Source organism: Pholcus phalangioides, unplaced genomic scaffold (assembly GCF_987345545.1).
Source record: "Pholcus phalangioides strain wild (caught in Gottingen) unplaced genomic scaffold, Ppha-v1.0 ptg000039l_1, whole genome shotgun sequence".
Classification (NCBI taxonomy): domain Eukaryota; kingdom Metazoa; phylum Arthropoda; class Arachnida; order Araneae; family Pholcidae; genus Pholcus; species Pholcus phalangioides.
This window is the reverse complement of record NW_028301625.1, coordinates 8,921,561-8,944,364: the sequence shown is the minus strand read 5'-3', so window position 1 is coordinate 8,944,364 and position 22,804 is coordinate 8,921,561. Positions and strand designations below refer to the sequence as shown.

Sequence of the window (22,804 nt, the reverse complement as noted above, 5' to 3'; positions counted from 1 at the left end):
AAAAGTTTGGCAAACTATATATACTAATTCATAATTCATGAAGGAAGAAGTGAAAAATGACCTTCCCCTTTCAAAAAGAAATTAAAAGTATAATCCCTTATTATAAGAATGAACTTTTATCTTTCCCCATAATTAGATCATGTAGATTACCTGAAGATGCATTAAACAGTCATGGTGCTTAAATTTAGTTATTAATATTTTAAAAGTAATTGGGGTTTGGCAAAACACATGTAAAGTACAGGAAAAAGCAAGGTCTGTTTGGGCTTACTTAGTCAGCCCATAGGACTGCTTCTGAAGAGTTTCAGTTATCAGCTTTTGAACTCACCATGGGTGTGTTGAGCCTGTAATGATTATCATGGTTGGTGGAGGACCAGATTAAAATCAAAGATAAGGGAAGGTAATAATGTTTGCTATAGACCTACATATAGAGATGGAAAGTAAGAATATTCTCAGGAACAAGAATATTCTGAGAATATTCTCCTGAATGTAAAAATTAGAGAACAATCAAAAATATTCATTTTACTTTTAAATAATGAAAAAATTACTGATTTTATTTATACAGTAGAGTCTCTGTAACTCGACACCCCAAAAGTATCGACAAACATGTGGAGTTAGCAAGGTTTCACTCTAAATTTTTGTCTGATTGTTTTTGTGTACATAATTATATGCATTCTAATAATTGTATTAAATAAAATGCTGATTCTCATTAATTTTAATTCTGGGTTGTTTCAAAATAGAATCAAAACGTATAGAAAAAGTTTACTTCATGAAAAATAATCAAGTACATTTGGTTGTGTTTTTCTTTCTGAAGAGAAAACAAAAAATTTTCTATACACTATTTAGTTTATACTGCGATTGTTCAGCTTTTTCCTGACTGTGTAGGAAGTGACGTATCACATCTAGAGTTTTTAGTGCATCGTGGAGAGATGGTGTAGATAATTTTTCATCTGAACTTTTTATATAATTATATTTCTTCGAAACGTGAAGCACTTGCTTTGGGTAATTGATTCTAAAATGTTGTCGTCTGCTAAAAGTCCTGAAGTTACAAGATCAGAGTCAACACTCACAAATTCATCATCAATACAATTACCCATAGTGCTATTTATGCTTTCTTCACACTTAATCTGGGAGGAATCTTCGGAGAAATAATCGTTCTCCAAAGATGCAGAACAAAAACCAACATGACGAAGCAGTTCCGAATCGTGGCACTCGTACCTGAGTTTCATGCAGAATCAATCATTTCAACTGCATCTAAAACAAATTTTTTACGTCCATTCTAACATTCACAAATTTTTTTGTCTGTAATTTTCTGTAAAAATTTTTCATACTTAGGATAATTCCTAATTTCCTTAATTGAGACTTTTTTCAAAATCTTTTGCTTTCTCAAATTATTGATTCTGATAATGGGATTGAATGAGATCGAAGGATTTGAACCACAAAAGAGTTGCTTCCTCTACATAGCTGAATTCAGATTTCTTATGCGTTTTCTGCTAGGTTCATAAGAAGATTCAAATGCTGAAAAATTATTTCCCTCATTTTTAGCAAATGTTGAAATGGGTTCTGTGCAACTTCATATTATTCTGTGAGTTCACTCTGAGTTTTTCCCGATTCTAGTTTTTTGAAAATTTCAACTTTTGTTTTAAAGTTAAAGTATGAAGTTCGCATGGAGTCATTGCATTCACGGCCGTCGATACTCATGATGATAACCAAATGGCATATTCAGCGTCTAACCAGGCTTTAGCTCTTTTTCTTTTATTCCTTTTCCAAGAAATCATAAAACAGAGTTCCGCCAAAAACATTCTCCCAACAGACAATATCAAAACTCACAATAGATAAGATTTTTATCCCTATTGGATTTTGACAATTTCAACATCCAATAGGGATCACACCACACTTTAGGGATCATCCACACTTCTTTCGGCCATGAAAAGAATGAAAGACTTGTCCTGGAAATGCCACTAAAATGATAGGCCGGCCAAGAGGCTTAAAAACATTCATTCTTCACATGCATGCCCCCCCCCACCCATAGCGCAAAAAAAAGACCCATCATATAAAACAAAGAACTGTTAAAGTACCCACGGACAACGTTAAAAAATTCTCTTAGAATGGTAACACACAGGCAATTGTAAAAACCACTCGTAGTAAAGGGACAAAAATTTTAGTCAACTTAAGCAGAGTTAAGCCAAACATGTGTTGAGTTAGAGAGTTTCCCCTTCATTGAAATTAGTATTGGGCCAACCAAGGGAATAATAGATGTCTAATTATCCGGATAGTCAAGTTATCCATGTGTTGAGTTACCGAGAGTCTACTGTATCATGAAATATAATTCAGTTTTCATTGCTTGAAGCATTTGAAACAAAATTTTGGCATAATAACCTCATAATGACAAACTTTTAGTTTGAGAATATTCTATCTCTTGGTCATGATGAGAGGTATTAAAATTTTGGCTGTGAAGACTTTAGAAAACCTTGTAAAGTTATTTTAAAATTAGATAAGTTCTCAGAAGTTAGTTGGAAGCAAAGAGTAAAACCAAAGTTGATAGACAAAGCAAGCTATTCTTATATAATCTCACCTTGATTCTAAGAAGATACAGAACTGTTTTTTTCTCCAATGTACATACATACACTGAAATTTTGTATCTCTCGTATTGCTTTGCAAATTGTGCAATTCAGCCATAGTGGTTTCATTTTCTTGCTTTTAAAGTATAATATTGTGTGCTACGAACTTCAATATTCCCAGTCTTCTTGACGGGGACAGAGAATATTCTTGAGAAAATTATACAGATACATCATTCAAGGGGTTGTTTAGTAGTTAAAATAAAAATAAACTTTTTATACCATCCCTGTGTGCCCAAAACCCAATTATAAATTTGTTGCGCTGTTTCTCCTGATGTCAACTAAAAAAATTCCATGTTTCTAAGTGCAGTATTTGCTGCAATATTGGAATTTAAAAAATGGAGTAAAAATGGGGAGGAAATAGCTCTAAATGTAGAAAAACTGTTTTACTTGCATTTAACAATTAATGATTAAGATTTTAAGATTATTCTCTCGAATTTTATATCTCTACTACAGCAGTTTATACAAAATGATCTGGATAAATTATTTTTTAACCTTGGAAGAAGTTCATTCAACAAAGTAGAGTGCTGAATAGCTCCACTTAATAAGAAAATATCTTGTCTGATATCGCCTCAAAACTGTTCTAGCTCTTATTTAGATTTTTTAAACACATAGCATTGTTATCTATCAAGAATTGGAGAAGTCTATGTGAGTTTGCTGGCAAGTGTTATGGCAGTACAGGTATTAGAGGTATGAAATACAGTAACAAAACTGATGGTTAAAATTCTTCTTTCAGTATACTTAAATGCCCCCAAGAACAAAGAGGTTACAGATTCAGAACTAATTTTATTAATTTTGTTACCAGTTCACATTTGTTAGCTTTCTTTTCTTTTTCATTTCATGCAGAGCCATGGAGACTGAAGATTTCTACATTGGTGTTGATGTTGGAACGCAAAGTGTTAGAGCAGGCCTGGTGACAAAAGATGGTAAAGTCTTAAAGACTGCTGCAGAACCAATTAAGACATGGAATCCTTTACCCAATGTGTATGAACAATCATCAGATGAAATTTGGAATGCTTGCATCAAAGTTATGAAGGCATGTTTAACATATATCAAATCCACATATTTATCAAAAAGTAAGAAGAGGAAAGAATAGGGAAAGGGTAGCTGTGAGAGGGAAGGAAAGAATAGAAAATGTGCTCCACTCATCATTTTTCCCTTTATTTCCCCATATGTTATCTTTGCTTTTTCATTTTCAGTTGGTTGAATTTTTTTTAAAGTTTTATTGGTTCTTTTCAGACTGTTGTTGGAAACATTGATAAACATTGTGTTAAAGGCATTGGATTTGATGCAACTTGCTCATTGGTAGCCATAGGAAAAGATTGTCAGCCTTTGAGCATGAGTGAAACAGGTATCTGTTTTTCATTTTAAATGAATGCATTTCACGTTAAATAGGCTAATGAGTTCATGGTAAATGGTTTTGGATTAATCTAGTTTTGACTGCAAAAACTGAGCTTAATAATTGAAAATTTTGCTTTTGGGAAGAAATATCGTTGAAAGAGTTTCATTTTCATATTAAAATTAATGAAGCTACAAAAAGTCACCACTTTGCTAAAAATTTTATTTCGCCAAAATTTGGGCTTTGTTAGTTTGCTTCAGCTGAATTACTGAATAATTCTAATTCAACATTTTCCATTTAATTTCAACTATCTTTCTGAGACAACAATCTTGAATCAGATTCAGCCACGACCAAAACTAGAGAGGGTCATGGAAGCAACTGCCCCGGGTAGCAAAATTTAGAGGTCAGCAGTTTTATGTGTGAACAAGGAACACTGTTATAAAATTATTGAATTTTAAAGTTGTGGGGGGGGGGCAAAATCCTAGTTATGGCCTTGGTTACAGCCACTCCCAACTGAGAAACTGAAATATTTAGCAATCTTGTCAAATTTCCAGATTGATAGTTGTAACACTTGGCAAAAAAACACCCTTCTTGCTCTCACTCTCTGCACATCATGGATGAATAATTATGTGTCTTCAAGCAATTATAGTACATTCAGGTAATATGGAGTAGTTGGGTGATACAGAATACCAGGGTTTCTCTGCCTTCAGGTATGGCCTTCAAGTGGAACATTGATAAAAAACTTCAAAATGCCCCCATTAACGCTATAGAGTCGGTGTCGCTCGGTTGTCACAATCATCATGGTTGCTATGGGAGAATATTTGTTTTTCCACTTCCAGAAATTTACTTAGGCAAATTTTCAAAAGTGTTTATTAACTATTGGAAATGTGCTCAATAATTTGAATTAAGTACAAAGTACATCACAAGTGTTGTATTTCATTGTGCTGTGCTCATTTTTTGCTAGCTCATTCTCTCTGGTTATATGGAATGCTATTTTTTTACAGATGTTGTGTATGGTATTATCAGAGTTGAGCTGGAATATTTCTTCAAGATGGAAAGATAGAAGAGAAAAGGTCTAGAAATAATGTGTGTCCTGTGTTCTCTCTAGGCCCACCTTGACTGTTTTGGGGCAGATTAGGAAGATTGCATTTGTGATTCTTATTAATAGATTGATGCCACTGCATCATTAACTGCAAAAACAAACAATGAAATTTTTATTTTTCATTGTCATAGGCTCATGAAATCTTGTTTTTGATCAATTCAAATTAGTTTTCTTCATTTTGAACTTCATCTTCCGTATTAACAGATTATTTCATATTACCCCACAAAAAATGATTTTTTAATTATTATCATTTATTTTAATACACTTGTCAATGCAAAGACGAGAAACCAAATTTTAATGAAATGCAGGTTTCCACCATGCTTTGAATTGGAGTAATTGAAAAAATAAAAGTGGTGTTTTCCATATTACTCAAATTTACTTAGAGATGCCACTGTACTCTAATTTAACTGGGACCCAGGTTATTCGAAAAATCTGGGTAATTTTTGAGTGAAAGTGGGTCCCTCTAAAAAACATTTATCTTGGAAAGAATTATTAAAGAATTATTAAGGTATCTCTATGAATTTTCTTCCAGCATGCCCCAGGTCTTTGATCACCTGCTTATATTTCTTCATCGAGACTGAGCGGTCCCCCCCCCCCCTCAGTTGCAGCCCTGCATCTATTCTCCAAACTGGTAATGCGTGCATTTGAAGTTTAATGTATGCATATTTGTGTTGTAGGTCTGTGTGATTGCTGTGGCAACCAGAAGTTTTTTCAAAGGAATAGCTAACTCCTTTAATCCAGCTAATTTTCTTTCTTGTAATCTTCATCTCCACAAATAACCAGTCTCTCAATAAATCTTGTATTGACAAGTGGAGAGGACATTTCTATATGCATGTGGCCATCTGGTTGGCCTATGTCATTCACGAGCTATTAGTTGATTGTTGATGCTGTCCATGTACGGTAGCTTTCAACATAGAATATTTCAACCTTGGAGAGTATATATATATCTGCTTCCATAGCTTAGATGATAGAGCACTCGGCCGGCAAGCGAGAGACCGAGGTTCGAGTCCCCGTGGGGGCAGTGATCAATTTTCTTCCTTGTAATCTTCATCTCCACAAATAACCAGTCTCTCAATGAATCTTGTAGCCAACTCAAAATTTGAAATCTTTAGAAAATCACATTTTTAGCCAATTACCATTGCGCAATTGCAAGTTCCAAACCCGGATTTTCACCAAAAGCAAAATTTGATTTGGGGGTATAAGGGGCCTCTTCCCCTCCCCCAGAGATCAAAAATTAGAAATATTTTTATAGAGAATTAAAATATCGGAATAAAATCATTTCTTTTATACTATCTGTGAAGAATTAGATCCTGGTGCCCCTTCAAAAGCCGATTATTTTCGGGATGCGAAACGGTGACTACCACATAGTGTAACATGACGTCCTCCAGGTCATGTTTTCCTTAATTAATGTCAAGAGAGTACTTACCTTTAGGCCCCAGGGACCGCTTAGCCACCGGAAACCACCGAAGGTCTCGCTAGCGTACCGGTATGGGCTAGTTCGTCCGCTTAGTCTTTCGGCTGGAGGGTGGGGTCTTCCAGTTGCTTGACGAGGATGAGACTGCAGGTCGGGCAGCTAATGTCTTGGAAAGAATTATTAAAGAATTATTAAGGTATCTCTATGAATTTTCTTCCAGCATGCCCCAGGTCTTTGATCACCTGCTTATATTTCTTCATCGAGACTGAGCGGTGGGTCATGTTCTGGGTAAGAGAAGAAAGTAGGCTATCTGTGAATCAAGTAATTCATTTCTAAAAACATGTTCTATCCAAAGGTTCATTTACTTTTACTGTCTACTAATAGGAAAAGCTTGCAAAGAAGCTCATTAGCAATGAGAATTTAACGTATGTAATTCTGCACATGTAATAAATCTAAAACAAATATACAGTTGATCCTGCTTATAACTTTTCTCCCATTTAGAACATTTTTCCACTTAGTGCAACTTATTTTCATGGTCCTAACAATAAGTAATTCTCATTAAGATTTCCTGTTTAAAGTGTTTTCTTATTTACGTTTTTTATGACGGTTTTTTGAAAAACGTTATAAGCAGGATCCACTTTAATTAACAGTTGAAGGCACCCATTTATATATTTACTCATAATCAATCTATAAATTTCCTTCTCATTGATTTTACATTTTGCTAAAAAAATCTTAGCACTTTCAATATCTTCTGATCAAATTTAAAGCAAATTAGATTCTCTCTCTCTCAGACACTTATCTTCTGATTCCCTATTCATACTTTGGTTTTCTTGGTAAAAGGATTTGTGATTGACCTCCCTGATGGTCCACCATTCTGATCTATCGCCATTTAACTGCCGCATTTTAACACCTGAATATGGGAGCTATGTCAGATTTGTGTTGGAGAAACTTAAGTGTGCTTATGTGTGTGTGCAGAGCATTTGGCGTGTTTTGTGTTCAGTAGGTGTGCCATCTATCTAGCATCGTAAGTAGATACTTTCTCAAACATGAGGGTGGATTTGGTGCTCCCCTCTAGTCCAGACCTGGACACTAGACCCACCTGTCCCCCCCCCCCTCTCAGTTGCAGCCCTGCATCTATTCTCCAAACTGGTAATGCGTGCATTTGAAGTTTAATGTATGCATATTTGTGTTGTAGGTCTGTGTGATTGCTGTGGCAACCAGAAGTTTTTTCAAAGGAATAGCTAACTCCTTTAATCCAGCTAATTTTCTTTCTTGTAATCTTCATCTCCACAAATAACCAGTCTCTCAATAAATCTTGTATTGACAAGTGGAGAGGACATTTCTATATGCATGTGGCCATCTGGTTGGCCTATGTCATTCACGAGCTATTAGTTGATTGTTGATGCTGTCCATGTACGGTAGCTTTCAACATAGAATATTTCAACCTTGGAGAGTATATATATATCTGCTTCCATAGCTTAGATGATAGAGCACTCTGCCGGCAAGCGAGAGACCGAGGTTCGAGTCCCCGTGGGGGCAGTGATCAATTTTCTTCCTTGTAATCTTCATCTCCACAAATAACCAGTCTCTCAATGAATCTTGTAGCCAACTCAAAATTTGAAATCTTTAGAAAATCACATTTTTAGCCAATTACCATTGCGCAATTGCAAGTTCCAAACCCGGATTTTCACCAAAAGCAAAATTTGATTTGGGGGTATAAGGGGCCTCTTCCCCTCCCCCAGAGATCAAAAATTAGAAATATTTTTATAGAGAATTAAAATATCGGAATAAAATCATTTCTTTTATACTATCTGTGAAGAATTAGATCCTGGTGCCCCTTCAAAAGCCGATTATTTTCGGGATGCGAAACGGTGACTACCACATAGTGTAACATGACGTCCTCCGGGTCATGTTTTCCTTAATTAATGTCAAGAGAGTACTTACCTTTAGGCCCCAGGGACCGCTTAGCCACCGGAAACCACCGAAGGTCTCGCTAGCGTACCGGTATGGGCTAGTTCGTCCGCTTAGTCTTTCGGCTGGAGGGTGGGGTCTTCCAGTTGCTTGACGAGGATGAGACTGCAGGTCGGGCAGCTAATGTCCCACCTAAATTAATTTCTCGGCATTATTATCCTTAATTCTTAATCTGTTGGTGTCTCCCAGGAGAGATGTCACCTAGTCTCATTAGAGGTTGTGTTCCTTCATATGTTCTAAGTTTTATGTTAACATAAGTATTTCGTTTGCTGGCGGATGGCCGTGGACCTCCATTGGTAAACTTTCCCAATTGTCGTTGGTCGTGTTGGGTGAACCTGGCCAGTTCGCCTGACATGTTGCCAAACAGTAATTTAATGTTTATACTAATATTACGAAACTATATGCAAATTATACCGATGTTCTTTTTGTTGTGACGTAATAGTTTATTGTTGTGACGTAATAGTTTATTGCTGTGACGTAATATTTTTCATGATGTGACAGAGTATTTCCGCGGTCCAAGTGGACCAAAATACTTGTTCCCCACTAGTGTATATATACAGGTTATGGTTATTGAACGATCGCATTACATCTCATCACATTTCTCTTCACCTCACCCGTTTAACGAGTTCGGTGTTCCAATGTTATAGCACAGTGGTGCTAATCTTCTAGTCAGGTCTAATGTAACGTGACTTCATCTAGCCTTAGGCTTGGAATCGTATCCTATCATGATTATCTAATTTTGCATTTGTGTCTCGGCAGGTCCGAACTTTTAATAGTAGCTTTACATAAGAGCAATGGCTTGGTTCTTCTAACAGAACCGGGTGATGTCGGAAAGGTCTCTACCCAGAGCTCCTGGTCTAGTTGGTATCGCCAACTATGTGAAATAGACGTGTCGATAACGGCTGTTCTCAACATCTGCCTCATCGCCGCCTGATTCCTGATCTCCTGCAGCTCTAGCTCTTCAGCACCCGCTGGATTGACATCCGACGATCGTCTCTTCTACAGATTCACATGTGGTGCTTTGCCAGACTCTTGGTTCCGATGTTGTGCTAATTCGAGACAGTGCACCTTGAAATGGGAAACACGGCTCCACCCATCTCGGGGCCAGTGAGAATCGGCCTCTGACGGGTCTCGTCTCAGCGGACGTCCACTTCAAAACTGGACTTAGTGTCTCATCTATAACCACATGCCGAAGTTCCGGACCTTCCCCAGATAAGTGCAATACATGAAAAAGTCTCTGTGATACGTTTATATTTTTTAATTTAACGTTTAACTAAATTTTTAATATCGTTGGAAAATTTCTGAATTAATATTGTAACTGTGTTTAGCTTTAATAATTGAATAAATGTCTTGATTTGAATTCTGTTGTCATTTTATTTCCTTGTGCTGTCAAAAAACTTGAGGATAAAAATAGAATTCGGGAAGTAACATTAAAATGTTACAATTGCAGCTAGATGACAAAACTGTGGATATTCAAGATCGAGTTTTTTTTATAGATTCTGTGTTTTTTCCACGATATCGGCAAAGTTTTACAATTTCAACGGGCGTTCCAATCCTTTACAATTAAAAAAAAATGTGCATTCGCAATATTGTAGGAACAATAATTTGCTCCGTATAGACGCTGTCTTTGAATGTCGGCAGATAGCCGCAAAAGTATTTTAATTTCCCGTATGTAACCAGAAGGGAGAAAATCCGCAGGGGAATAAAGAATCAGAAATTTGAAACTTCTGTACACTGCCTCTCATTCAGAGAAGCAACTAGATATCCCTCATCTTATTCTTCAACAACCCGCATGTATATCAATGCAGTACAGTGTACAAAGTAGTAAAACCAGTTTTTCAAGGTCGCGATTGAGTATTCATGATAATCAATGGTTCTCACCATGGAACTGTATGGCCTTCCATGGGGGAAAATTTTTCAAAAACACTGATGTGTCTATTGTACAAATTTCAAAGTTCTATCTTTGAACCATCTTTAAAATAGATACAGCATCAGCAAAAAATTATAAGTATTATGCCAAGGGTATAATATATGTCTACTACAGGGATCACAAACTGAAGACTTACGAGAGCTCTGTCTCCAGCTTGCATTGTGATTGACTTTGATTTTCTAATTGCTGTTGTATTTTATTTGAACACATCTCAAGCAGGAGACTCAAGTCTCAGTCTAACCTAGTCTGACTGAAATGTAACTCATTCTTAGCTGCCAAAAAATGTTAAGCATGGCAACTATCCTTTGTTCATATTTTGAAAACAGGAAAAGAGAGGGTGTTTGAAAAAAAAAAAAGTTCTTCCCTTTCTCTAATTCTAGTTTTACAAGAAAAACATGCATATATGGATGGGTTAAAGTTACAGCAGTATAAGTCAATTTTTGAAAGAAATAAAAGTCTTAGACACAAAAAATCAGATCTAGATAAGTTAATCTGTTGACGGAAAATTTTGATTTAAAATCCTGATATATGTTATGCCATTTAAGTTTCAACTACCAAGCAAAGTTGTGACTAGTCTTTTTAAGTACCGTCAGGCCTGTCATTTGGGGAGGGGGGGCTGATGTCCCCTGCCTCCCCCCCTCCCCCGGCTTTTGAAAATATATATAATTATAAATACATTGAGTACACATGTGCTTTGCCCCCCCCCCCCCCCGGAAAAAGTTGAAATGACGGCCGTGAGAGGTTATTAAATTTTTAAAACCAGTAAATAAAATCTTGATACAACAATATTCTGCAAACTAATAGAAAATCCTGAAAAATTCTGTATATGGATTATTATATTGAGAGACAAAGAAACATCATAATGGACCAAATTTATGCTGTTCGTGAGATATTTTCTAAATCCACAATATATATAGTATGCCATGGGTGTTTAACCCTTTCAGTGGCAATTAAAAATCATTAAATCATCTTTTTTAATGAAGTAGACTTTCTTCCAATTTTCAGCAGGTGCATACTAAGGAGTATAGGAAAAGTTTTCCACTGAAAAATCAACTTTACAAAACATCTGGGCTTCTTAATTCTGAAATAAGAGGCATTTACGGAGGTGAGATATCTCGTCATTGTCTTTTAAAGGGTTAATTCGACGACAAAAAAATATAATGAGTTGATGGCAATTTTTAAAAAATATTTTTGTGGTTTGGTGGGAGCATAAAATATTTGATACTTGTAATATACTCCTGATGCAGAAGTATAATAGAAATTGTGATAAGAAGACTGAAAAATTATATCACTACCACAGAGAGTCTGCCCTCCCCACTGAGAGGTTTGCATCCCAACTTTTTGGTGAGCTATAAAAAATATATAATGCAGCCATTTTGAATCCTCTATAAATTTTTGGTCACAGTCTTGTGCAGAAAATAAAAGTGGTGCTATAAAAATTATCAACAGATTAAAATGGACTATATATAATTCTTTACATGCATTTTTAATCACAGTTAAATGTTTCAGGTAATGCTTCTCAAAATGTTATTCTGTGGATGGATCATCGAGCTACAGAAGAAGCAGACTACATCACTAGAATGTCACATCCAACATTAAAATTCATAGGAGGACGAATGTCGCCAGAAATGGAGCCTCCAAAATTATTGTGGCTAAAGAAGGTTTGATATTAATTGAAATCTGTATTTTCTCTATTACATTCAAGTTCTGCAATGTTTAATGAGAAGCATACTAATTTCACGTCTATTGGTTAAAATGTTTATTGGCATATTTCCAAATCTTTATGGCCTCATTGCCATTGTGTGGTTATTTGGTCTAAACTGTGGATTTAAACCACATGGTTGTTTATTTTACGAATCTCCAAAGTGACCCAAATTTTTTTATATAAAAAATGTCATCAAATGATGTTACTCAGAATAGAGGACTATGTTTAGTTAACCCTTTTTAATCAGCATTGACAAGATATCTCGTCTTCATAAAAGCCTCTTATTTAGAACTGACAAGCTCATATATTTTGTAAAGTTTATTTCTGAATAGAAAACTTTTCCCTATACCCCTTAGTTTGTTTGCACCTGCTAAATATTAGAAGTAAGCTTACTTCATTAAAAAGGATCTGGCATTTTGAAGGGGGAGTTTAGTTATTCCTAATTGCCACTTGAATGGTTAATAGTCTAATGTTTAATCAGTAATAATATAAAATTCTCAACAAAACTTGGAACACAGGTAAAAATAGGTCCTTAAGTAAAAATAAATAAACATAGAAAGTTAGTAGAGAGAGAGAGGAAGGAGGAGGTAGGTCCTGTACTAAATTTTATGTTGGTGTTTTTCTTTCAGAGAGAGAGTTATTAAATTAAAATTATGTGTGGCATATATATGTTACTGTCAAATCCCGAAGTTGGCCACTTCACAAAGTGGCAAGTGGCCAGCCCAGTTGACCTAGCTAATGTCCAAAATTCTGGCTTTAGATGGCACATGTACTGATAGAGCCTGGGCTGTGTTCAGTTTGAACTTTAGATGGCACATGTACTGATAGAGCCTGGGCTGTGTTCAGTTTGAAAGAAAGAAAGGCCTTCTATATATTGATCCCTATGATTTGATTATGGTTAGCTATGACAACCCTAACAATCAAACGAATCTAAATATTGATATCTTAGTGATACATATATAGGGATCGACACATAAGGGCTGGCCACAGGCTTTGACGGTAACATATACAAAAAGCTGCAGTATTTTTACAAAAACATTTTTTCCCAATTTTTTTTTTTTTTTTTTTTTGGTACAACTTATGCATCCTAGGAGCTTAATTACTGAAAAATATGATAATTTTATTTATATAAAGTAAACTAAGAAATGGATCATCTATTTAAATCATGTATTTTTGTGATTAGTCATCTTTGAGAACAAATCTCATTTAAAAGCTCTCTACAAGGTCAGTTGAATGCATTTCTATTTGTTGGGAAAATATATGTACTCTCATATGTTTGTTTTTTTCCCCAGCACTTACCATCCCAATGGTCAAAAACACTTTATTTTTTTGATTTACCTGATTTTCTGACGTGGAAAGCTACAGGAAGCCTCACAAGGTGAAAATTTATCTTTGTTTTATTAATTTGTGATATTAAAACTAGTATGATTGAATAAAATGATATAATTATATAATGAATTAATAGTTATATTATTGTGAATCATGTTCAATCTCATATTTTTGTTTGAAACTTGTATCATCAGTAACTTGAACCTTCTTTTAATGTAAATGTCACGTCTCCTAAATAGCAGGATAATTTAATAGGGGAGGATAGTATAATTTTTCAGTACCAGCTCAGACAATTAGCAGGTGACTTAGTCTCAAGCTTTAATTTCTTTATAGGTAGTTTTTACTCCTTCCATCTCCAAGAATCTGCTAAGGTGAGTGAGTGTTTTAGAGGAGCACTGGCGTCTGTTCATTCTTTTATGCCACTCAGACCAGTTCAGAGTGAAAAGCATGTATATAGGTTGTTCATTCACAATACAGTTGGTTGTATAGTGAAGAAGGGGTGCCCAAAAATACTGAGCAGTCCTTTTGCAGTCTGAATGCCCATTGTTCAATGGTTATACTGTCTATTATCCGGACAAATGCTGCCACTATTCTCCCTCAGTTTTCTCGTACACATCTGCGTAAATGGTTAAACTGGTTGGGTTGATCAATGCTTCTTCCTCTGTTGTTATTGTCTGTTTCTCCCTGGAGTCACTTGTATGGTGATGTGTCATCCTACTGTCTTAATCAGTACTATTGACTGATAATCTTCTGGATTGAGAATTTTTGAGTGGGGGTTCGTGCATTACTTATTCATATTAATCTGCCTTTGTCCATGGACAACTCCAGGTTTTTCCCTTCAGCCAATCACTGACTGCTTGCAGTACTCTCTCTGATTTTGTGATGACCCTCTTTAGCTAATGGTATGCAATAGTTATCATGATGATATCCACAAACCCTTGTACTCTGAAACACGTCCTCTCATCTTTTCTTTAGTAGTTGATCCCTTATTAGGTTCTATAGGAGTGGGCCAGAACATGATCCTTGTGGGAAGCTGCAAGTCTGGCGGTAGGTGATAAATTTTTCTTGCAGTTCTGTGCCCACCATCCTGTTTGCAAGGTCATCAAACATCTCTTTGATTTTAGTTGGTGCCAGTATATTTCTTTCGGGTAGTGGTTCAATTTCCCACAGAGGAGTGTGCAATTTTCCAAAAACAATCATCACATTGTATCTAGTTATCCATATCTTCCATGAATAGCAGAGAGTGACATCACACACATACCTCTCACTAATTTTGTGCAATTTCAAAATTTGCATGAGTAAAAGCTTAATGCCCGACCCGGGATTCGAACCCAGACCTGCACAGTCAGAAGCTAGCTCTCTAAACCACTGGGACTCCAGTGGTTAGGGAGTATTAATATTAAGTAATAACTTAATATTATTATATTCATATTGCAAGTTTAATGTTGATGAGTTAACTCTCATAGATCTTTTTAAGATTTGAGAGCATGTGCATTTCATTTCATTAGGTCACTATGCTCATTAGTTTGTAAGTGGACTTACCAAGCAGATGTTAACAAACATGGCTGGGATGATGGATTTTGGATGCAAATTGGTTTAAATGATTTAATCTCTGATGGCTACCAGAAAATTGGTAATTATGAGTGTATATGAATTATTTCGGTTTCGTTCACAATCCCGACAAGCCACAATTTCGACAGACAAAATCCTGACATGGTCAAATTGAAAAATTTTAATTTCGCTGTATAAGTCACACTTCGTGATTTCCGCCAGGATTTGCATTTCTCGTTTCGAGGGGCATTGGGGTGCTAATAAGCATGATAAATTGCTATCAAATCAATTTTCAAATTTTAATTTCGCCGTATAAGTTCCACTTATGATTTCCGTTGGGATTTGCTTTTCTCGCTGCGTGGGGTACCGATAAGCATGATAAATTGCGATCAAATAAATTTTCAAATTTTAATTCCGCGCATACCAAGATCATTGGTGATCAATAATTTGGAAATTCATTTAATTTTTCGACTTGGCGAAAAGCAAAGGATTCAGGGTTGTCTTTTTCTGTTATTTATTGCGTTTTCTATCCGTCACAAACACTGCGATTGCTTATGATTTTCTTTGAGAATTTTTCGAAATTCTTTCTCAAGTTTCAGATAAACTTTAAATGCAAAATAATATTGCAAAGTTAGACCGTATCATAAAGATCTTAATTTAAAATTTTTAAGTTTTTTCCAAAAGCAATGCAATGGTAGAGAAATCTTTTAATTCATATGTATAAAATTACATTCCTTGACAGCTTAATTCACTGATTCATCGCTGAGCTGCAACCACTGAAGCTCAGGCCCGTAGCAAGAAATTTCATTCGGAGGAGGGGACGAAGTGATCAAATAATATATTTGGCCATTTTTTCCCTTATTTCAATCATTTTCTCACATTTCGAAGGGACCGGATCCCCTAACCCCCCCCCCCCCCCTCACTACGGCCTTGCTGAAGCTATAAACATAAAATTCTCTCAGTAGTTTTATTTTATGCTGTTGAGACACCCAAAAAAAATTCAACCTTCAAATTGGTCTTAAGGAAGAATTTGCATATTACCAAATCCACGCTAGTGAAGACACGTGTAATAGTTAGTTCCTTATTCATGGATATTCCCCACGTCTGAATCATTTTGTACTTCACTATAGACAGAACCCTTTTAACCCGGGTACACGACAAAGTGTTGTTCTGGGGGTCCAGCTCCCATGGCCCCACAGCGAGAGCTGGGGGGATTTGAGGGAGAATAACGGTTTATATCAGTGTTTCCCAAAGTGGGCAATGGAAAGGTCCAAGGGGGGGGGGCGATAGAAGCCATGAGTATAACATAGGATACTATGGGTTCACTTGAGCTGGGGGGGCAATGAGAGAAAAATTTCTCTGAAGAAGGGGGCGATGGAACAAAAAGTTTGGGAAACTATGGTTTATATGTTTTTTTCTGCTAAAGCCCGAAATTGCCCACTTCACAAACTGACTAGCCCAGTTGACCCTTCCAATGTCTCAAATATGGGCTTTGGCCAGCCTTTGTATATTGATCCCTATATATCCCTATATCGATGCTTATGGTTCTAGGTTATTGGAGTAATTTTTTTGTGACAATTATGGCCATTTATAATTAGCCATAGCAACAGTCAAAAGAATCTGAATATCAATATCTTAGTGATCCATATATAGGGATCAACATGTAGGGCCCAGCGAAAAACTGTAATTCGGACATTGGCTGGGTCAACTGGGCTAGCCAGTTCGCGAAGTGGCCAACTTCAGGCTTTGACAGTAGCATGTATAAATATATATATATATGTATATGCAGTCATCGCTTGATATAACGACCCCCCTCGTCCCTTCAAAATGGACGTTATAGTGGTATCAAAAGTAAAATATATTTATATATTTGGGTCTTATCCCACTGGCTGTTGTAATGGAATGATCACTATAGCATGAGGTAGTTATAATGAGCATCAACTGTATATATATATATATACACACAGTCGACTATCGGCAGGTAACTACCGACTGCTCGATAATTGCACTCGTGATTCCATGTAAAAAACTAATGTCTAAAAGTGTTTTCCGATGATCGTCAGAATATTAAATGTATTTTAACATTTTGAACATTTGTGATGTCATTTTTGTAATGGCCAGTTATGCACCACACAACCAACGAAAATTAAATTCTTTCCCAGCGGAGGGTGGCGGGCTTTTTGAAAATGCACTGAAATATTCAATCACGTTAGAAGGCAAGTTTGATTGTCTTCTTTCATGATTGGAACGTTTTCCTCTTCGTAAGGATTAATGTTATAACCTTGTTATATTAGGTAATAAATTTGATCACTGTATAAGCAAAGTGATCACCAGATTTGTAAAGTGTTTGCCAAATGACTTTTTTTTTTGAAAAACTATTTTCCCATTTCGAGACTTATTTGCCAAAATGTGATATTTTTCTCGCCTTCACTATTAAATCAATTTTTTTGAGGAAAGGGGCATACAGGGCATAGTGTTTATTGTGCGTCCTTTTTTTATGCTGTCGTTTTCATCAGATCACACGTTGATGAATAAAACAAATTTATTGGGGGGGGGGGCTCAAATGGCCTCTGCCTCTAGATTCCAGAACTTATGAGCCAACATGAGAATCGAGAAGAACTTGAGCATTTTTTCAGATGTCGTTTCATTCATCTCGGTATTTATAAGGAGGCGGTTTCCCCACCTCCTTCCTCTCAGCAGAGGCAGACCTCAGACTCTTGCTGTTCTAGGCACTTCTAATTTATCTGCCCCCTATGAAATGCTCTTATGATTCGTTTCCTTAATTTTTTCCCCCCAGAAAGCATGCACCCCAGCTGTAAATTTTCAAAATGAAAGGCATTTCTTAGTAAATTTGTTCTTCTAAATATGGTTTCGAGAATTGCTTCATACACACACTCATGACATAAATGGAGATGCTGTAAAATGTTTTATATAACTGTATTTTTTTCTTCGACTTAAAATTGGAAAAATTTGTGTGTATGTGTATTGCAGAATTACAATCAAAAGCTGTAGCGCAACCATGCCCCACCCCTGCCAGTTAGGCTGGTATCTTTGCCCCCCCCCCCACATTGCATTATAAAGTATGCAGAACAAACATTATGCACAGTTGTCCCAAGCCCCAGGGCTGGTACCCTTGTGGGAGCCATGATGGCTCCAAAATATTTGAGGTCGTTCGCATTGCCCTGCCTAGCCTATTTGGTGAAGGAAGCCCTGACCAGGACTGTCTCAACAGCATGATAACCTTCCCCCAGGACCGCAACTAGGATTTTAGCCACCTGGGGCAAACATGATTTTGATGTCCCAGAACTTTGAAATTTGATAATTTTGCGAGAGTGTTCATTGTTCTCACCTAAAACTGCTGCCCCTAAATTTTTCTAACCAAGGCAGTTGCCTCCTCCCCCTTTGCTAATTCTCGCCCTGCCCTGGGCAAAGGAGTTTTATGGGGTCTTTTTTAGGCCCCACTTGATTAGAAACACCCGATAACTAATTTACATTTTGAATGCCAAAAATTTGGACCAGATCTCATTATCATGGGGCCTTTCTGTATATTTTTTTCCATTATAAAATTGGTGAGTTACTAATAAATAATGAAAATTCTCTCATTTTTATGATGGTTTACGTACGGAAAAAAATCATTTCAAAATTGACTTAAACAGAAGAAATAATTTCAAACTAATAAAATGTCTTTAACCGGGTTCCCGTTGGCCCATTTTGCGCCGAATTAAGTTGTTGTTAATTGCCGGAGTTGTTCGCCCGTGGCCTTTGTGGAAAGTTCTGGTTTTTCTCACAATGTTTGATAGGTTGAATACCTCTGGATTATACAGTTGAAATTTCTTTTCTCATATAAAACTGTAAAATTTAAAATAGATGAGATAAAATTAATTATATTTAAAATAATTGAATGTAAATGAATTGAATCAGTCTAATTACTAAATAATGTATTTAAGTTTTGGCAGCATCTCTATAAAGTTCCGACCTACACTGTTTGTGTTCTAAAATAATGACATTTACATTCTTTTTAACTTTCTCAAAAATTTTCGGTCAGGATGTCATTGTCTGTTGTCAGGTTCAGGTTGTACATTATCGTCAATGTTTATGTAATCCTCAGCATCAGAACCTTAACTAGGAATTTTGTAAGGGAAAGAGCAACATGATCTCTTGCTGCCCCTACCACTGTAAAATTCGAAGATTTTGCAACGGTCATTTTGTTCCTTCCTAAAATTTGCCACCCCCCCAAAATTTTACCACCAGTGCAGTTGCCTAATTCCGACCCTACTAAGCCTTGCGATCACGGAATGCACACAGCTTATATCCAATTTTGTAAGTCTTGCATAACATTTGAAAATTCAACCCTTACACTGATTTCTGCTGTTGTAAAATTTGCTCTTCCGAAAACTTTTGTTACAATTTCAGAAAGCAACTGCTTTACTATGGTTATGGCTATCAAAACCACTGCATCAAGTACAGAAAAGGTTTATGCTAATCTAAGGTGTTGATCATGTAGAACTCTCATTTGCGAGCATAGATTGAGATGAAAAATTTTACCTACTCAAACATTTTTACTACTACCTCATAAATTGTCCTCTGATACCATTTTTATATCATTCTGATGATTATCGTCCATTGATCGTCGTGTGTGAAATTTTCCGTTAAAGGGTGCAATTTTTCTTCCCGTTTCCATGTTATCATTGGAAAAAGTGGAAAATTGGTCCATATCACCAAAATTTTTTTATTGTATAAAGTTATAAATATTTCAAAATCATAAAAAGCAAAATACAAAATGGCGCACATAAAAAATTAATAATTTTACTTAGTTCAAAGGAGATATATATTGAAAATAATTTGAAAAATTAAATTTAATAGTATGATACAGTATGATAGTACTCTAGCATTTTGTTCTTATGCATAAAAAACTATCGCACATATCTGCGCTTTGGTGATAATGGCCAGGAAAATTCCACACATATATGCACTTATGATGCAAATGGTTTAATGCAGGTTTTTAATGTATATTTTGGCAGTGAAATCATGGGACCATGAAATTTTTCTGTTGAAGACAGGTTTTACTGCATTCTCTTTTTGCAATCATGGAGAAAAAAGTAAATCAAGGTAAACGTGTAAGGCAGCTTAGCAATGAAAAGCTTCCATTCAGCGTAAACAAGTTGAATAGGCTTGCAGAATAACAGGACATAACGTCACCTACTACTTTACCGCACACCAACTCTGGTCATATATCGCCATACAGCAATTTTCAACCATAGGTGGGAAATGAAGGCTCCATCCATCGGTGGTCGCCCCAGCTTCGGTAGGTAAAGAGCTTGCTTCTAAAGTTCTATGCCCGAATATTATATATTATATATTTTCGCCAACTACACTTCATAATACATTTGAAATTCAATTTTGAAAATTTACTTGAACGCAATGTATTAGTCTTATCGGCGCCCCAACGCTCCTTGCTGCGAGAAATGCAAATCCGAACAGAAATCTCAAAGTGCGGCTTATATGTCGAAATTAAAATTTGAAAATTTATTTAATCGCAATTTATCATTCTTATTGTCACCCCTCGTCTCGAGAAATGTAAATCCCGACAGAAATCACGATGTGCGGCTTATAAGGTGAAATTGAATTTTTAAATTCGACCGTGTTGGGATTTCGACCCTGTCTAGATTTTCACCTGTCTCTCTGTGTATGTTGTAAGGAAATGTACTATGTAGTTGTAATTGTGTTAAGGTGTGGGTGGCTGCAGACACCCATACTTTTGCAGTGTTTTGTTTTCAGTTAACAACTCTATTGATAATGGAGTTGGTTGAGCCTAACGGCAGGATCATTTACTATTCTTGTGTGACGGCATGACTTGGTCCTGATGACCTTGACCATTACGCCAGGGGTCGTTCCCTCCGTTTTTGTATGACATCATCTGAAACAAAAGCCTGGGATTGGTTGGCTCTTTTGGACCTGTTGTGCTATGACTGCCGTGGTTTTTCCGCTATATAAGAGAGGTGTGCCACTGCATTGATGGTTCTCAGTTCATGCGCTGTTGCTGGTTACCTCCACGTTACGAACTTAGACCTTTTTTTTAAGGTGAGTGAAGCCTATTTCTAAACCTAGAAGTTTTTTGTAAGATGACCGACGAAACAAGGACGTGGCCCAGTGTGTCACAGTGTGTGTTTATTTCGTCTGTCGGGATTGTGATTTGTTCAGATCCGAATTATTTATATGTATTATACTTATATTCTATCACAGATTTTATTATGCTTATGTTACTGTGCATGTTCAAAGGTTCTGTTGTGCTTGAACCGGGGCAACCGTGTGGAAATGGTTTGATGGCAGAAGTTGCTGAAAAAATAAATTTGCAAGAAGGTACTCCAGTTTCTGTATCAATAATAGATGCTCATGCTGGAGGTCTAGGTAAGTTTTTGTCACAAGTTTTCAGTATGCTTTCTCTTTCATTGGTTCCAAAATCAGTGTCATTTGGATTCATTGATAGAATGTTCTTTTTTTCATTTGTTGTTTAGTAGTTTGTGCTAGTACTTGCCACTGGATTTTTCTTTTTATGAATTTCTTGTGTTTTCAAAGAGCTTCTCTCTACTATCTTGGATGGTATTCGTTAGTTGAGTGTTCTTTTTTTTTATTTGTTCATTTTTATAGCAATTTTTTTTCATTTGGATAGCTAAGTTAATCATTTTCATTTTTGTATTAATCAAATTCATTGTGTACTTATAAAAGGGAAACATATCTATTTCTTTGTTTTTGGCAACTTTGTTGAAGGGTTTTCTACTTTTTCTCTTTGCTTTGTTCTTTTGATTTTAAACAGAGTTATTGCTTCCTTTCAGTGGTTTATTAACTTCTTAATAACCAACGTTTTGCTCTATCTAAAAGGACAGATACTGGTCGAAATGATCGGAGGTTGATTTTCATGTTTTTTTTAATGTTTAAATGTACATATGAGCTTAAGTAAGCTATAAAATGTGGAAAATAGGCTTTTTTTTCAAACAAAATTTTGTTATTAAATTTAATTTTTAACACCCATCTAAAAATTCATCAATGCATATTTGATAAAAAAAAATGTTTACATTATATAACTGCAGTTTTATTCACATATCACACTTTCTACATTTTTCTTTTCCCCTTTGTTACATTAGAATACATTTTCCACACACAGATTTCTCACTTATTTAAAATGTATAGCTTGTTTTGTTATTGTGTAATGAAATCTGAGAGACTGATGTGTGTTTCCTTATACAGTATCACTTGTTGTTGCCAGTAAAATTATGATTTTTGAGCAAATAAGGTTCTTATCTAAGCTTTGTAGTTAATTTCAACAAGAGAAAAAAACATCCTTTAAATTTTTTTTTGACCAATCCACCAAGCATTTACTGAGAATTGAGACTAAGTCAAATGTTGTAGAAAATGTACAATAGCAATCTGGATAATGATACTCACATGAAGTGCTTTCAAGCCATTTGATCAACACTATGCTTTGTTTTGTTTTAAAACACAATGGTTTCAGGAATTTTTCCCATACTTTAAGAATATATATTTCTACATTTCAATCTATTGAAATGAAGAAGAATATTTCCCTTTTTTTTAAACTTGGAAAACATTCAATGTAAAATCTTTGTTTATCAAACATGTTTCATATAACGGGTTCCTTGTTGAAGTTCTTTTGAAATGTATTCATCTTTTATTATTATACCTACCAAGGTGGTAGTATTCTGCTTCAGTTTTTCAGCAAGTAAAAAATAGTTGAAGTAAACAATCATCAAGTGTTATCACATTTCTGCTAGCTTTCAGATAAGATTCAGCAAGTCGCATTACCACATTTTTGACCAAAGTAATATTTTCTTG

At 35.8% G+C, this 22,804-nt stretch overlaps 1 protein-coding gene across 3 annotated transcripts in view; it reads left to right on the top strand.

The window, feature by feature from the left end:
* Positions 1-22,804, top strand: part of LOC149065550 (FGGY carbohydrate kinase domain-containing protein) — a 59,422-nt gene that overhangs the window by 11,337 nt on the left and 25,281 nt on the right. For all 3 annotated transcript variants that reach the window (XM_089254016.1, XM_089254014.1, XM_089254015.1), the window contains 6 exons: positions 3,462-3,651; positions 3,855-3,966; positions 11,881-12,032; positions 13,369-13,454; positions 14,914-15,038; positions 21,236-21,364. In XM_089254016.1, the coding sequence (XP_089110142.1) occupies positions 3,466-3,651; positions 3,855-3,966; positions 11,881-12,032; positions 13,369-13,454; positions 14,914-15,038; positions 21,236-21,364 (790 nt within the window). In that variant the 5' untranslated portion in view covers positions 3,462-3,465. The remainder of the gene's footprint in view (positions 1-3,461; positions 3,652-3,854; positions 3,967-11,880; positions 12,033-13,368; positions 13,455-14,913; positions 15,039-21,235; positions 21,365-22,804) is intronic.